Below are 17,990 nucleotides of genomic sequence, written 5' to 3'. Positions count from 1 at the left end.
TGAATCTGTTTTTCCAAGGAACTTATCGCCCATTGGTTTTACTGTATAACTGTTAAAAAGACAAAAAGTGATCGTCAGTTCAATGGTTTTGATCTATTACTAAAGTTGTCATTTTGATCAAAAGGAAAAAACATACGAAATATTTGGCAGAGGAAAATGTCAAAACTGTTTATTTTCTTCATGGCAACCAATTCGTGAAAAAAACTACTGATGAAAAAAGGTTTTGATATATATTTTTCTGCTTGCAACTTGCATCTTATGACTTGAATTCATAATTTTATCATATCCCACTGCTCTTATGCGTTTTCGCTTGTTGTGCTCGCAATATATCATTCATTGCTCTGAAGAAGCCCTACCGTTCTGGTGGGCGAAACGTCAGCAAAATTACAAGTTCTTTTTTTAAACAAACTAGTATTTTGTTTAGCATCAAACTGTTGCATCACAAATTTGTTAAATATATATTTTATTAACCTTTCCTGTGTATCAGTTTCCAAGCACACAGCATGCTGGTGACATATCAGACCCTGCCTTCCACAAGGCACAACCTGTCGGTCACAGTTCTCTCCAGCCCATCCGTCCTCACACGACCCAGCCTCACAAATTCCTCGACTCACAGCCCGGTTGTTGCAGACCCCGTGCACACAAGAACAATCTGGAAAGTAGATGGAACATTTATCAAGAACAATTTTTTTAGGAAAGCAAATATTCAAGTCCGTCTCTTGTGTTCCTAAGTTAGAGGGATCATGTTACTTTTTTCCCTTATATTCGCTAAAGTATTATCCGACTGCTTGATCAACATCTTTTTATATTCGTTGCACATTTTACATTTTGCTTACAGACAATAAAATAGTTTCTAAAATGTAAACATTTACTAAGTAGCCAACACAAGTTAACATACACTAGCATAAAAAATGTTAAATGTACTATTCAAACAGATGATATATTACAGTTTTTTGTATAACCTTTGCTTTACTTAGTTTGCCATCCTCACTGTACCTCAGTTGGTTGAACAGGTCAACCCTGCGGCCCTTCACAGGGACATTTGTGTATCTCTACTTACATTTAACAACTTAAGAGGTAATTTTGCAAAAAAATGTACCTAAAAATTCGATATCAGTAGATTTAAAAAGACACCATGTTAAAAACGACTTTTTACAATAAAAAAAGTAAATTTAAGTTGAAAGTCCAACAGCATAAACTCTTTCAGTGAAGTTTACACGACAAGAATAACCGAACACGACTCACTGGTGTAACATCCGTCCCCATACATGTTAGGACTTGTACAGATGGAACAATCAGATCCAGTGAAACATGGAGAACATGAACAACGTCCAACTCCGTTCATTCCGTCGTCACACTGGCCGTTTCCTCCACACTGGTTGCCAACCGGACCTGGACAACTGAAACAGATAACAAAAAAAATGGAGACGAAAAATCCACAATGAGAGTTCAAGTTTCAGGTTTCAAGTTTAGTTTATTTGCACTGAAATCAAACGAAAATAGGTGACAAAGATTGTGTGAGAAATTTAAAGATGTTTTTTTCACCAATATAATATAAAATAATATGACGGGACATCGTATATTACATAACAATCCTCACAACCGGTCGGAAATCCAAACAAAATTAACACTGGGAAATAATAATGCATTTTTCCTCACAATAACTTTTAAATAATGATATTTACCCCACAATCAATATTTGATTTGACCCATTTCTTAGAACACGAATATAAAACAATAAGAGGGGACATCGTACATTACATACCAACCCTAACTAACGATTAGAAATCAACACAAATCACTGAATATTTCCAGATCCCCTTTCACGCAATAAAACAATTAACATTACAGGCTGGTGTTTTATATAATTCTATGACAATCCGAACAACTGATTCGGAAATGAAATCAACATTGACATTTTAAACTTCTTTATCTCATGAAATGTTTAAAACTATAAGCGTTGAGAATGCTTCTTTTTAAAAATTCAATAAGTCTCTGAGCATTTTTTACCATAATATTGATGTTTAGGTAGGAGTTGCCCTATAGCAGTGGTCGGCAACCCAGTGTTGCAAGCGGGCCCGAAATCTGAGCCCGAACCCGAAACGTTTTTGGGAAGCCCGTTTAGGCCCGAAATTTTGATTGACAGGCCTATCCGCAAAAGCGGTGCAACAAAGTATGAGAAAGAAAAAAATAGAAAAGACAACAAACCCAATAAACAACACTAGACAATGGGGTAAACAATACGTTTTAGAGTAGGGTGGGCATTAGGTCAAAGCTAGAAAATTGTTACTAAAAATGGCGGAAACGGAACGTAAAGTCAGGCCCGTTTTGAGCCCGTTTTCTGACAAATACCTAAGCCCGAACCCGGCCCGAACCCGAACCCGGCCCGACTTGCAACTCTGCGGCAACCGCAGGCCCGCGAGGGGTTCGTTACCGGGTCGTATAATTTTTCAGGTTAATTGCTTTAAAACATTTTGCCCACGTATCCCGGGGATGATAAACTAATTTATGCGTTTTCATTGTAAAATTTTTGTTAATTTATGCGTTTTCATTGTTCATTGTTAATTTATGCGTTTTCATTGTAGGTTTTAGAAGGTCGGTCCGCGATAAAAAATTCAGTTTCAAAACCGGTCCGCAGTAGAAAAAAGGTTGTCGACCCCTACCCTACAATGCTACAGCGTGTGTGAGATACTTGGATAACAAACATTCACTTCACCTTAGGCAGTTGGGACCGAAGTAGCCGATGCAACAAATGCTTGTTGAAACGTTGACGTTACACAAAGCTCTGCAGCCGTATTTGTTGCTGATCGAAGCTGAACCTGATATCGTTTCAACTTCTCTCACACAAATTTTCTGCGAATCAAAATGTTTGAAAAAAATACTGTTTTGTGATTGCGATAATTCTAGAAACAACTTAGCTAGATTGCAAGTATTAATCATCTGTTTATGATTCTGTTTGAATAAAGCAATACATACGTTTACATTTACAAGTAAACTGACTCGACGAATTTAACTTTACAGAGCTCTTCTGGAATTTTTGCACCGGCGTTTCGACGTCTTATGCAGACCGCGTTATCAGGGTAAATAACACTGAATTACAATTGCCAGAGAAGCTGGATAAAGTTGATATTATGCCTGAAAGCAATAGCTTGCATATGACTGGAAAAAATATTCGCTTCGTTTTACAAAAGCTTTCGATTTCTAAAATAGATACTTAAATGTTTTTAGATTTTGCACAATTGAGTTCTCACCCTGGTCTGATATACGCCTCCGTCTGGACAGGTCAAAGTGGGACTGCATGGTTCACACGGTCCCTGCTTGGTTACCGACCTGGTTCTGGTGCACCAATTGTTTACCAGTGGTTTAATGTTGTCAGGAATAATAACTTTATCGATGATGTAAAAGTTGATGATTCTGGTAACCGCAATATCAGAGACAAGAACCTGAAAAACAAAGTTTAACAGACTTTCTGCACAATCCTAAATCTACTTTTTTACATTATATTGTCTGCGGGAGATTCCTTACATAACCAAAGTGTTTCAGCTTATCTAATTCTATGTTGGACGCTAAAGCATTTGATCATAAGAATTTATTTTTTCGTACATCACCTATCTTATTATTATACTTTCGCGCTGAAACAAATAAAATAAATTGCTTGTATGATTGATTTCGTTTTTTTTTTAATACAAATAACACTGTTTCCCTTTTGAAATGTCACGTTAATATAGTAGGCTTGCAAATGTATACTATCACTGAAAACAACTGGTCGAGAAACTATTTTTGAAAACCGCAATAATGATTTATGTAAAATATATCTCCCATTACCTTAGCGTTTCCGATCGTCATCATTCCGTTGGATTCGGAAACATTCACAACAACCGCCGTATTCGCTGTTTCCAGATCTCTAACGCCCGCTAGTGTCGTACTGTTTATACGGCGTAACACCATATGGTGGCGCAACAGAGCAGTCAGCTTCTCGCGGTTCTGCAAACAAGAGCAATGTTGAGTAAAGTGTCTTCACACTGAAGAAAAAAGGTAACTAAAACGGAGGCGGTGGGATTCGAACCCACGACCCACAAACTGGACGCAGGATCACAAATCCAAAAAGTGATTTATAACAGCAAAAAATAAGCCGTAGCAACCAACGAACATTCAAATGTTGTTGAGTTAGCTTAATGGTAATGAGCTCGTTTAACTAATAAAAACCGAAATAGTTTTAGGATATCTCAGAGTTTTTGAGATAAAAAATATATAAGATCTCAACAAAAGTCAATACTTTTATAAAAAATTTTGGGAATCAAGAAAGTCGGTGACAAAAAAAGTAACAATACTTCACTGCGACCCTCAACTAAATGCGGTTTTAAAACTAATAACACCATAGCACGCCCGAACTTGTGCAGTATGGTTTTAAATTAGGCAATATCAACTCAGCCGTTTTGGACGAAGATGAGTTCTTGACCTTGTGTTGGTGTTCAGTTGGGGTTGGTCTGTGCAGTGGTAGTTGACTTGGTGAATGTGTTTATATGTCTATACTGTTATGTGTGTGTTTTGCAATTATGTTTATTAATGATATGTTTGTGATTCTATTTGAATAAGCAATAAAATAAGTTAACACCTATCATGTAAGTTAAATGCATAATAATTAAATAAAAGACCAATGCAAATGAGTACAGTGATGTAGAAAAGGTTGAGGAGATTGGTTGAAATTATAAAGTATTATCAAACCCACCTCCCAATCTTCAAGTGCTTTCCTCTCATCATCTGTCAATGAGTCCACCGCATCATTAGATGGGATGAGGAAGGTGAAGTCCATCCCAGGATCCTGCACCCATCTCCACATCTGATCGTTCCTCTTCCACAACTTCAGGAAGTTTGTAGCATCCGGTGTCAGTTTCAACACTGGGAGCAGAGGCATCGACGACACAGCGTCATATCCCTGTAATGGCATAGAACTTAACGTTTTATGCAGTGCTGGGATACAGCCGGTTCGCACCGGTTCTATAGAACCGTCTCATGAAGTTTTATGAGATCAGCGAACTGGTTAGCATTACTAGTTACTGTCAGTGGACTTTTTGTAACAGAACCGGCTGAAAAATATGATTTTTGTGATAGAACCGGCTGACAAAAAAATTGAACCCCCCCTCACTGGTTTTATGTCTAATTTTATGGTATAATGCATTCCTGGATACAATGGTGAAGTGTTAAGGATTTTATTACTGGAGAGTAAGTCGGTTTGCTGTTTTTAAAAAGAACATTTTTTCTTTAGCTACACAAATTAGTTGCAAATAAGTATTTGTTATGCTTCAGACAGTGTACACTGTATCAACCTATAATGCAGGGGTTCCCAACCTTTTTTGCTGCTCGTACCCCTTTGTCAGGTCAGAGCCTTCTTCGTACCCCCCAAAAATTTCTGATGGATTTTTTCAGATATATATTGCTAAATCAAATTGATCTTATAGCTCAATTAAACGTTAAAGCGGTATTTCACACAAAAATGCAAAAATCAAAAAAGAAATTAAATGTCAGTTATTTTGTTTGTCACTTCTCAGTGAGATATTTGTTGCATTGTTATGAGACAATGAGGCTTGTTTTGAAACAATTAGTTGTAGATAATTGTTTTTTTTTTCAAAGCAAAGACAGTAATAATATCATTTACAATTCCAAAATAAAACTGTACTGTAAAATCTTTTTGAAATGGTGCTCTGTGGCCCAAGGATCTTCGTACCCCTTGATGTTCAATCTCGTACCCCCAAGGGGTACGAGTAACCCTGGTTGGGAACCACTGCTATAAGGTATTCATCAGTGCAGCTGGTGACGAGAGATCGGCCGTATCGGCTAGTGTAGTCCTTTACCAACACTCCGCTTTGTTGGGAGTGACAAAAACAGAATTTGTTACCTTCTGATGTTCCACTAAGTATTCTAATAAAAGTTAGAGCAATTTTCTACACATACTGGGTGGTTCAGGCGTTTTGATGTAAACTTGTTAATTGTTTGGAAATAAGCCTAAATACTTGTTACTCAATAAACAGTGTGTCCGATTATTTATAAAAGGAATGTTTGTTACTGTCGAGTTATTGATTAAAATACTCGTTTCAAAAAGCTGTTTTCCGAATACTCGACACCTCGTGAAATATTTTTAAGAGAACCACGCTGCTAAAACTTCAATTAACGTCACCAGCTGCTACTCGTAAGATTCACAAGTACTCGCTACTCGGTTAAATCGACAACATTTAACTTACCGAGTTTTGAAAAACTTCCGGTGGTTCAAGAACTGTGTCTATGACGTAAAAAACACCATTTGCCGCCCAAAAGTTGGACGCTACGATTCCGCCGGTTCTGAACGAGTTCGCGAAGTTGATTTGAGCGAAAACCCCGGCGCTGTCGTCATCAGGGTTGGGGTCAGGTGTTATAGGTCGGAGGGCTTTGATTGAATATCGCGAACCCAGGAGAGGGTACATCGACTTGGCGCTCTCAGACTGGAAGTCAATCACTATTTCCGATGCAATGATGTGAGCTCTAAAAACAACAAAAAATTAAATAAACTTCTAGGAATTGATACAACGTGTTTCCGTACAACTTCTAGGAATTGATACAACCAAATTTGCACGGAATCGACAAATGTTAAATTATACACTTATTATTCATATTTTGCTACTGTTCAAAAGTCTATGAAAAAGTTGTAAAAGTTAACTTGTTACCAACAAACAGGACAATTTCTTGAGCTTTATCGAAAAGTTACAGCCTGTGAAAACCTGCAGAGCGTTTCTGTGTTAAAGAAAGATATAATCGATGACGCATTTTACCACAAACCCAAAATGGTGGCTCTTTTATGTATGCTTGACTAAATTTCATGCATGACTGATCTTGTCATAAAAATTAAGCCTACACACTAGAGCAGGGGTACCCAAAAAATTAAGCCTACACACTAGAGCAGGGGTACCCAAACATTTTTGACGCCAGATCGACTTTTGAGATAGTTTAACTCTCGTGATCTACCAAGGCCAAAACAGCGATGATTTAATCACAACAATGTCAACTATGTACAGCAACATTTCTCAAAAATGTGTCACAAAACAGCATTTTAAATTATTTCTGGACCCTCGCGATCAATGGGTTTGGCACATCTGGACTACAGTATCTGGTGTACAATTATCCATGTGTTCTACATGCAGTGTTGGGATTCAGCCGGTTCGCACCGGTTCTATAGAACCGTCTCACTAAATTTAGTGAGATCAGCGAACCGGTTAGCATTACTGGTTATTGTCAAGAATTTTTTTTTAACATAGGCTGAAAAATATGACTTTTGTGATATAACCGGCTGACAAAAAAGTTGAATCCCACCACTGCCAACATAGTACCTCGCTCGTGCTTTCCACATTTCCGACGAATCCGGTTCACCAAGTTCGGAACCAAAAGCTTCATCTTGTGGCAGAAGCAAAGTGAAAGGGGTTGTCGAGAAGAAGAGATCTTGGAAGTAAGTGTTCATGAACATTTTTATTGCTGTGTTCAACTGGTTCTGGAATATCCCGGTTTCGTTGACAAGTTGCATTTCAGTGAAGAGATCACTGTGACAGCTCAGTCCTTTGTTAAGAAAACCGATCGGACACTGAAAAACATGATACGTTTTAGTGGTTTTGGGCGGAAGCCATTTTCTTCTTGCATGTTTTCTGCATAATTAGGCACTGACTCGCACATATTCGGCGTTCTTAATGACGAAACATGTGTGTATACACAGTGTGGGACCACAGCGTGAACATTTAATGTTGCTCACAGTGGTCCTCAGTGTACTCAGGGAGCTTGCGTGTACATTAGACAAAATGGGAGGAAACATTGGCTAGAAGTTGTTACGTTGGCTCAGCTGACCACAAAGTATTGCAGAGCTATTCAATGACAAGCGAGTATCAACGAGACAGGAGGAAATAATATGAGTGGTATTATTGGTGACTTAAACAATATAAATTCTTTAAAGCAAAACCTAAAACAACCGACAAGAAACACAGTGTTCCTCAGTGTACTCCGGGTGACGTCCAAACAAATAAAAACATACGCTGCGTATTGTGGGAAGCAAGTCAAAAAACGCGTCTATTAATACGACAGGGGTGTTTGTTTATTTGTTTAAAAACTGTTGGACCTTAGGGTGATTTGTGACAAGCAAAAAAATGTCAATGTTATGAAATAGGCGATTGCTGCCAGGCATAATGTATAACAAAGTATTGCTCATCCAGCAGTTTTATTATAAATAATCGACGTTTCGGCGTCCTATACAAGACGCCTTCATCAGGATAATGACATAACTTGCAGGACAAAATTCTTATATAGCGACAAAATGCAAAACACACACAAAAATATCGATAAGAAGATTTATAAACGTCGATTATTTATAATAAAACTGCTGGATGAGCAATACTTTGTTATATGTCAATGTCATGTTTACAGTCATACCTGACAAGAAACTCGAATACTCCCGTTGTCATCAATCGTTGTGCAGTTGGCGCGCGAGTCACAAGTCGAGTTGTCGAAAACTCCGCACTGATCGATGACAGAACAACCAGAGTTCGTGAGATTCTCATAACCCAGATTGCAATCACACACGAACTGTAAAAAGATCAAAAACATAAGTAAAACATAGTTATGTGAAACATTTGGACGAATGAATTCTATCATGTCACACCAGGCATATTTAAACTTGCAAATTAATTTCTTTGAACAAGATTTTTTGTGTTCTTGAGTACGTATGCCAGCAACAAACATTGGTGTAAGACTTGTTATTTTGTAATATTTTTATTGTATCTTTCTAATCTCTTGGCATTTCATTAGTAATTGCCCAGGTGTGCTTATGTACGTTAGAAAAATTCTGTTGGTGTTTTTCAAACTTGAAAAAATCAGAACACACAACTCAAACTACAAGAATGTGTGTGATTACAGGAGATTGTGTTAGTGATTGTAATACAGTGAGTATCTATGTACGCCAAAAATCTTGGTGTCCTGCAAGCTAGAAAAGATTGCAAAACACTGAACCACAAGGAGCTTAGTATACTTTGTACGATATATTTATGGTAAACAACATTACTTGTCCTGGTCCAGTGTATCGGCATGTGGTCGTGTTTGAAGGGCACCCCCCATTATTGGTCTGACAAGGATCAATCGCTCCACACCATTTCCCATCACCAGTATATCCAGTATTGCAAGTACACAAGTATTTTGCTGCAAAATTACAAAAACAAATTCTGATGAAATTTTTTGAAACACTGATTTTCAAATCGGTTTGCAAATTGGGCAACAGTACAAAAAAGTCTAAAATTGAACAAAATGTGCAAATTTAGCGAATGTTGTTTTCAAAATATATAACAGTAAAACTCAGTTTAACCGAATTGGATTAACACAAATCTTCGCAGAATTTGGACTAAACTTGAGGTACTAATGATTTGTAATATGGTAAGGCTTTTACTAATCGACATCGGTTAATTCCGGACAAATGTTTTGGTCCAAACAGGCCTGGAGGATTACTGTAACAGCAATATGAAACAGCTCGGCGTATTAAACTGGAGTACAAATGCCAATCTCACTAAACGTTTTTTAAATAATTTTTCAAACAAAGTTTTATGTAAATAGAGAAATTCAGCAAATAAAACATTTTTCGGAATTTTACTGACCCGGTCCAGTATGTGAGCAACTTGCATTTGGCGAGCACAAGGTGTCGCTGTCGTCACACGGGTTGATTGGTTGACACGTGACCCCCTCGTAACCAGGGTTACACAAACACTGGAGAGTTCCTTCATTGCTCAAACATCGGGAGTTTGCAGGACAATTGCGTGTAGCACAAGCCGCAAGAACTGAAACATATAAATTAGGTTGTTGCTATGGCAGTGCAGTATGTGTTAAGCTTCATTTTTTTCCGTTACGTCCTAAAATACTTCATAAGTGGATTATGCAAGAATGTAAGTAAACCACTTCGGTTAATCTGATGCCTGATTAAATTATATTAAAGAAATGTTTCATTTCAACATTTAAAACAGCTTTTTTTCCTTAACGTTTAACAAAAAAAGAATAAGATAAAAAAGTATAATCTTAAACATATTTGAGACAAAATTTGAAGAAACAAAAACGGATAATTGTCTTTTTTAGCAAAATAATGCACAAAAACAATGACAACTTTCAAAAATATTTGACATAAAAGTTTAACGATCAAAACTGTGATTAAATTTAAGCAAATAGTAAATAAATATAGACACAAAAAATAATTTCCGAATCAGCAAACAATCATTATTGACTTAACTTTAGAGGAAATAGTAAATTGCTAAGTTTTTCTACAAGAGTTAGTTCACCCACCATGATCACAGAGTGCTCCACCATATCCGCTATCACACAAACATGTTCCAGGTCGACCAACTCCGCTGTCACATCTCCCATGTACACATCCACATGCTGTAAGAAATAACAAACTTTCTGGTAAAGTAAAGTTTCAATTATAGTATTTGCTCCAACACAATTGCAATTGGTTTCAAAGTTATTCACGATTTCATGAACTAATCCAAAATCTCCTTCCGTCATGTTTTACAATTAACAACAGGTTGGCCAATACTCACTAGATTCACAGTTAGAAATCTAGCTCAGTCGCGTCTTCAAGAAATGGTTTTTAATTTAAATTCTCTTATTAACTTCATGGTAGGTTCCACAGACAATATACTGCATATAATTTAATTCAACACCAATCTGTTGTGTTCCCGCAAATCTGCACACGTTTTGATTAAACAAGCCACCTTGTACAATTAACAATAGGTTCCCCCGAACCATTTGCATACAAATCATTACTCATTACTCACTGGATTCACAGTTTGGGCCGTAATGATTCTCTTCCTGGCATTTTTCACAAGTTGATCCACCAATTCTTCCTCTACACATACAAGTTCCGTTCCCAGCCATAAGATCGCTACACACACCACGCCCACTACACACCTCTCCACCACTGCTACTCGGACAAGCTGGAAATACAAAGAAAGACCTCCATGAGAACGTAAGTGTATAAATTGCGCACTTTTGGAAATAAAACCTGATCCAATTGTTCATAACCTGTGGGGAAAGGTAATAATATGACATTTTTGAAAGGGTAGTTACGTGACGTAATCCTCCTGTGACGTCATAGTTGATAATTTTAGTTTTTGAAAATGGGACTTAAAATCCATCGTCTGTTCTCAGGAAAAACGATAATAAACCAATTAAGAACCATTGCTTTAGACACAACATGTATTACAGCAAAATATGTACGTAATAAAAACAATATCGTATAAAGTAAAATTCGCCCGAAACTTTTGAAGTCAAACTTACAAACACAATTCCGCGGCACTGAACGATCGAATGTTAGTGTTGAAAACACGTATTGCAATGTATTACTGTATATTGGCCCAGCTAGTATAGGGTTTTTAAGAGCAAGAAAAGTCTTACACGAGTCTAATGAGATAGATTTGGGCAACAGCAGAAATTACGTTGGTTACTTTTGTTTGTCGAAATATAAATTCATTTGCAATGTTCGACAGGGTCATACTTTAGATGTAAGTTCAGAAAAATACACTTAGTCGTTCACCCTTTGGTTTTAAAGTTATATATATTTCGCTATTACAGCATCGTCAGTATCTACGAACAAGCAGAAAGCCTATGAGGCTTTTTAGTCTTCATCCACCAAGCAAGGGACTGGTTGATTCCAGCTTTAAGTTTCAATTACGAGTATTGGGTCATACTTTAGCTTACATAAGAGTAAATCGTGTAATTTAAGATAAAAAATTATATTAGCCTAATTGAAACTGTACTTTAAATTGAATTGTGTTAACTTGCAGACTTATAGTACAAATACAGTAAACCACGGTTAAACCGGAATCGGTTAATCCGGATCTTCACCTAATCCGGACAAATATTTTGGTTCAAACGGGTCCGGTTAACCGAGGTTTACTACACACCCAACACTCAAATCTTAATTTAACTTTCTATCTCCCAACCTTGGCAGTCTCTTCCCCAGAACCCTCCGCAACATTCAACTTTCTGTATAACTCTGATGCAAGTATGGAAACATCCCACAGCCGGTCGAGTGCGGGATCCAGCCTGGATTCTGTATCTACAACCTCGACGTCCTTTACCTCGGGTTGTTTTACGAAAACCGGTCGGACAGTTCGCCTGGAAGTGAAACATTGAGATTAGTTCCATGTCGGCCATTGTTTATTATGTTGGACTGCATGAAATCAAAAATCGTGAACCACGTTTAAATCTAGTTTCAAACACGAAAAACAGACTTGAAACTGAGTTTGACCAAAATAGACTATTTAAGAGTATTGTATTCGGTAAATCTATTGTGTTACAAACCTTTCAACAAACACTGTTTTTGCCATCAGTGCAAAATTTTAAAAACTTCAACTATGTGTCATTAAGGCTCTTAGACCCTGGTTTACTACTCATGGTTTAGGATGGTTTTTACAACAGTGACTCACGTTGATATTTTCGCGACATCCGATACAACCTGTGTTGATTTTTTCCGATTTAGTTTGGTCGCATCTGTTTTGTGTCGAAGTTGATCCGTCCACTGAATCAAAGAAATACAAAATTATACATTGTACGGTTGAATCCACAGTTTATTGTGGTTTTGTTGTTTAATCTTCTACAGAAAAAGGCGATAAAGCCCAAAGTCTTCTGAATTAGGAGTAAGTTTTCAGAGGATATATATAATTGTTGTAAACTATACTTAGGTGTGAAAAACCGGGCTGTTAAACGGGGTGAACTTCAACTAAAATTACCAATGTGTAAACGACAAAATACAAGCGCCTATTTAACACAACCGTCTTGTAATCATAAGGTTGTTGGTTCCAATCCTGACTCCATCTCGTGATCAAAATGTATCACAGCTTCCAAAATTACTTTGTATTTTAAACGTTGTGCCTCTTACCACAAATATACGTAAAAAGCAAACAAATAATTTACCTGCTGATGTGTGGAGAATAACGAGCAGAATTCCGGTAATTCCAATCAGTTTTAAATAAATCATGTTTAACAAAAAGTCCTAAAAGTGCAACCTAACATTCTGAAAACAAATGTCAATTACTTGTGAATTGTATACAAACTTTACAGCAGATACATGGCAACGTGCAGTACAACAAAAAATATTGTTTGTTAGCTAGCTCTATGTCAGTGGTTTCCAACCTTACACTGACCGCGCACCACCTGACAACTTTTTCTATCGCTGCGTACCACCCAAACCCTGTTTGATTGACAGACCAAGAAATAGGCCTATTCTTCTTGACCAGGCTAACATATTTCTGAAACCAGCAAGGTTCGCAATTTCAGAAAAATGCCAAAACACAAGTTTTACGCAAAACCAGGGATGATCAGTTGGGTCAGTTGAGTTACAACTTTGCATCTGACTTAAATTGATTATGATTTAAAAGCTACTCGCATACCACCTGAAAAGCTCTGGAGCGCCACTAGTGGTAGGGGTAGCACAGGTTGACAACCAGTGATCTAGTAATTAACTTGTTCCTCATAAAATCAATCAACAAATCTAGATGGTGTGGTTCTAAGCTAAACCGTACAAACCTTGACTTAATTTCTTCGATAGACTTAACTTTTCTTCAACATTACAAATGTTTTACAAATGTCCAAGAGAAATCAAATTGCCAAATTGTCCTATACTTTGTTGCTCTACAATATCAAAGTCAAGTGGCCAAATATGCACAACGAAGAACCAGAGGAAGTAAAATTTCCTAATCGCGCTCGTTCGTTATGACAATCCAAATCAACATCGTAACAATTGGTAATTGCTCGCACATGTGAAAATGTAGTAATTTCAATTGGAATTACAACTACAGGGACGGAATATGATGAATCAGAGTATTGATGGCTTTTAACTGAGGAAATTTTGATACAAGTAATAAAATGTTTTTTCTTCTAAACACACACTCACACACCTTCTGTCCTTCGTATGAATTAAAGTTGGAATGCGTTAAACAGACAAGTGAAAAGGTCTTCTGTTTGGGTTGACGCAAGGATCCAAATTTTAAAGCATATAGAACAGTAGTAAAATTCTTTCATGCCGCGATTCTTAAACATAACAAACAGTATACGACATAACCCTTACGCTATTTTTAAAATTTTCCGTGAACAACTCAATCTAACCCATATGTGGCCCGGAGGAAGGTTCTGAGTGGCCCGCGTAGTATTTTGTGAAATGACAACTTAATCGCCTACGTAATTTATGGCAAACTTTCATTCCGAAAAATTGACATTTTAATTGTTATTTCTTTATTAATAGAGTAGTAATACACAACTGTTCAAGCTACTTTTGTTGCGTCACAATTTCTACATTGTTACGTCACAATCTGACTCGTGCTTGAAGAGTCAGTCAGTAGCCTAATGTTTCTTGGTTCATTGAAATACATCTGCATGGTATCAGAGACTCGCGCAAAACGCATTTAGCAGAAAAACATCTTCCGCACTCTGCAGTGATATAGATTATGCCAAACAGGAAATAAAAAGCAAGTAACGCCAACAGAACTTTCCAAGAAAGATTAACATGTAACTTTAAATCCCCTGTAAGATCAGTAATTTCTGACAGCCATATGGAAAAATCGCTCTGCATTTCTCCATCGTCCATCTCACCGAATATTGCCTAACTTGTTAGAGAAAAACAGGGCCAAACTTCACATTGAAATGTCGACGTGTGGGAAAAACCTTGTTGACTTAACTATATCTTGGTGTGTTTATTGTTCTTATAACTGTAAACGAGGGTAATACACATTTCTAGAATTAGAACTTCGGTGTGAGGATTTTAATAAGAAATTATAAGACAGAGATTCCAAATTGGCAGTAACACTCAAGTGGCCCGCGCAATCATTCGTAAACCGCATGTGGCCCTTTGGCCAAAAAGGTTGGACACCCCTGATCTTACTGCATTCGTTATGTTTTATAATTTAGCGAACATTTTAAGGGACCTGGCACAATTTATTTTTAAACCTCAGATGCTTCACCAAATCCAAGTTATAAGTGACTGACAAACTCTATTGTTTGAGGCTACAGATTGTAAGCGCGCAACAATCTGTACATTAATCATATGACATGGGGGGGGGGGGGTCATGTAGGTTTTGCTCACACAAAGAAAATCACTCATGATTTGTACGAGCTGATAAGAATGTAACCTGTGCGACGTTGCATACGAATTTGTGAATTGCAAAAGACTTTGGGCAGATTCGTATCACCTCGACAAAGCTTACTCGTTACCACAATGTTCTGAAACCAAAATCGTTGTTTTACCTGACTACCTTTAAAAACGACGCCCTTATCATAAATACACACCAACTGTTTGCGTGTTAAACATTGTTACAACTAACCACCTGATAACCACGGCATTTGTCAAAAACTATTTGATTATTTTTTCACATTCATTGGCTTTTATGCTGTTTTACAATAAAGCTAACATTGTGACTAAGCTCCCTACTTCATATATAGTCATGAGATCTCAATAAAAGCAGATTTGGCACATTAAGCTGGCTGTAAACCTTCAGTCATTGTGCGATTCGCCATACAACTATCAATGCAGCTGTTGGTATCAAACAGTCAACATCACACGTAGAGGGTTTGTCAGCAAATTTAACGCGTTTTTCATAACGGACATGGCACCTTCAATCAAAGTACAAACAATGCGAAAATCAAAACGAAAGTGTGAATAGGGAAGGGTGCAATAACATGCATAGATCTTCACTATAGTTCAGTGTCTGCTCAAAAGCATTTTATAACAACTGATAGCGTTGTTTTTACATTGCAACGTGTTAACTTGGTTGTGCGCTTACTTCGAAATGTTGCAATCGTAACTGACAATGCATCGAAATCCCCCTTACTTTGGGCGAAATCGGATTTTTTCCACGGCCAAATAAATTCGGCCCAAACTGGGTATTTTTTACAAACTTAGAAATAGCTCCCCCTACAGAATACATGAAACTTAATAATGACGGCACATGACCTCAAATTGGTCTGCTTTGCGGCAATTAGTTTTGTATTGTATTAATCAAACAATATAGTCATAGCACATGTTACAGTTGCTTTAAAAATATTAAAAGATCATGGGTTCATGGCCGTAACAAACTAGTTTGCTTGCTTGGTCATTACCTAGTTAGTACACATAGTGTAAAACAGCCAAAAGTTATTTACTACCTTCATCGGTATTTTACCTTGACCTAACACAATAAACAGGCATTTCTGTTTCTGCTGCAATAACTAGTTGATAAGTTAATAACACCAACGTTTATTATTAGGTTTATAAAAAAAACTACTAAATTTATAATTTCAAATCACAAACTGAACAGCAGCAACAAAAAACAGCACATCGCTCATACATACAAACAACTCTGCTCCCAGCACTACGTGGCCCTAAATAGCAATCATTGTTACATAACAATACAAGTTTTCCATAACAAGTCTTTCAGAAACTTCAAAACAAACATCGGTTTATAAATACCTAACAGTAGTTCCATCGGCATGTTGTACACAATAACATTGTAGCTATCAGCTTCTTACCAAACTCGCGGTAAATGGAAACGCACACAAGCCAAATCAAGACCACAAATGCATGATTGTATGCGAAGCGCACTGTGCCGTCGGCTTCCATGGAATTATGATAGCATGCAGGAAGAATGCCAAGCCCAGGAAGCATTCTATTGATGAGTTAACACACTATGACGTAACAAGGAAATAGAACGTCTCCTTTATGTTCAATAATGCCTACCCTAAAAGTTCGCAACCATAACTAAATATTGACATTATGAAATTGGCGTTGGATGAACTGTTTAATACGTCATAAATTGTAATGTAAGTCTATGACTTGAAAATGTAAACAATATCATTTGTGTTGTCAGTAAGATGTATAAACTTTTTTTTTAAATTGTACTAATTCTGCTACGCCCAAAATAGTTTAGCTTGACTCAATGGATTTCAAACTTTTACAAAATCACTCCAGGTCTAACTGTTGCTAAAACTTCAACTCAACGTAGCAAAAAAATATTCAGTAATACTTAACATTAGTGATGACAAGAGCTGTTGTTCAAACGTCTGCACTATGTATTATTTTTCAAGCTCTCTGATAGTTTTGTTTTTTAGTTAGGATTATGTTCAATTCCAAGTCTCGCGATCCTAACTAGTTTATTAAATTATGACTGTTTCTAAAACAAAATTGTAAAAGATTGCCACAACTACTGATAAATAAGAGTGCCGATTTGGCCCATGTCTTGTCACCTGCACTGATGAAACCTTATAGGTCGAAATAGTGTATACTCTCACTTATTTATCATTTATTGGCTTGATGCTTCTGTACACAACTATTGAAAATACCACAAAGCATTCAAAATGGGACCTGGTACTAAACCTCCAGCCTCGATCGCGTGGACAAGCCAAGCAACAAGCACATTGCCCCAATTCGCCACGTCACAAACACAAATCAGTAGCCAGTTGGTCGGCTGTGAGCGCAAAACGAGAACTTTTCGGAAACAAACATTGTCCTGTTTCAATGTTGCATTGCCGGTGCGCACACACTGATTCGCGAACCAACACACGTGCTTGACACGGCGAGAAACCAATACGAGTGAACCCGATTCTTGTGAATGCAAGCGCCAAACGCAGTCTTATTCTCTCTCTTGGGACTTTGGAGGAAAAGAAAACGAAAGCGCACAGATCGCGCGTTCTTTTGTGGAAATTCGACTTTCCCACACAACTCATACGGACTCTGCATCCACTTGTTAAGACTTATGACTTTCCGGTATGAGGCAAAACACCGAATTTGTGTTTCTTGCAGCGCAAAGTGGCTCATGGCACCGTTTCCACATCATAAGTCACTTCCAGTAGAAAGTTGCACGAGGTCTGATGAGAGGCACGTGCTAATGAAGCCAGTGAAGCGTGTGATGACGTAGTTTGGTGAAAGGTTCAATTCAACGTTGACTTTTTGGGACATCACATAGCCCAAAATT

General features: G+C 37.4%; 1 protein-coding gene across 2 annotated transcripts in view; it reads right to left on the bottom strand.

The window, feature by feature from the left end:
- Window positions 1-13,092, bottom strand: part of LOC145218974 (stabilin-2-like) — a 38,019-nt gene extending 24,927 nt beyond the window's left edge. For both annotated transcript variants that reach the window (XM_080086395.1, XM_080086400.1), the window contains exons 1-16: window positions 12,964-13,092; window positions 12,477-12,568; window positions 11,991-12,165; window positions 10,824-10,982; window positions 10,330-10,425; window positions 9,654-9,833; window positions 9,071-9,204; window positions 8,443-8,595; window positions 7,359-7,606; window positions 6,240-6,516; window positions 4,730-4,936; window positions 3,826-3,984; window positions 3,252-3,443; window positions 2,717-2,853; window positions 1,246-1,400; window positions 472-652 (exon numbers count right to left, since the gene is read on the bottom strand). In XM_080086395.1, the coding sequence (XP_079942521.1) occupies window positions 472-652; window positions 1,246-1,400; window positions 2,717-2,853; window positions 3,252-3,443; window positions 3,826-3,984; window positions 4,730-4,936; window positions 6,240-6,516; window positions 7,359-7,606; window positions 8,443-8,595; window positions 9,071-9,204; window positions 9,654-9,833; window positions 10,330-10,425; window positions 10,824-10,982; window positions 11,991-12,165; window positions 12,477-12,568; window positions 12,964-13,027 (2,609 nt within the window). In that variant the 5' untranslated portion in view covers window positions 13,028-13,092. The remainder of the gene's footprint in view (window positions 1-471; window positions 653-1,245; window positions 1,401-2,716; window positions 2,854-3,251; window positions 3,444-3,825; window positions 3,985-4,729; window positions 4,937-6,239; window positions 6,517-7,358; window positions 7,607-8,442; window positions 8,596-9,070; window positions 9,205-9,653; window positions 9,834-10,329; window positions 10,426-10,823; window positions 10,983-11,990; window positions 12,166-12,476; window positions 12,569-12,963) is intronic.
- Window positions 13,093-17,990: the final 4,898 nt, after the last annotated feature.

This window comes from Phallusia mammillata, chromosome 1 (assembly GCF_965637545.1).
Source record: "Phallusia mammillata chromosome 1, kaPhaMamm4.hap1.1, whole genome shotgun sequence".
Lineage (NCBI taxonomy): Eukaryota > Metazoa > Chordata > Ascidiacea > Phlebobranchia > Ascidiidae > Phallusia > Phallusia mammillata.
The sequence above is the reverse complement of the archived record's forward strand: the minus strand, read 5'-3'. Positions and strand labels throughout refer to the sequence as shown.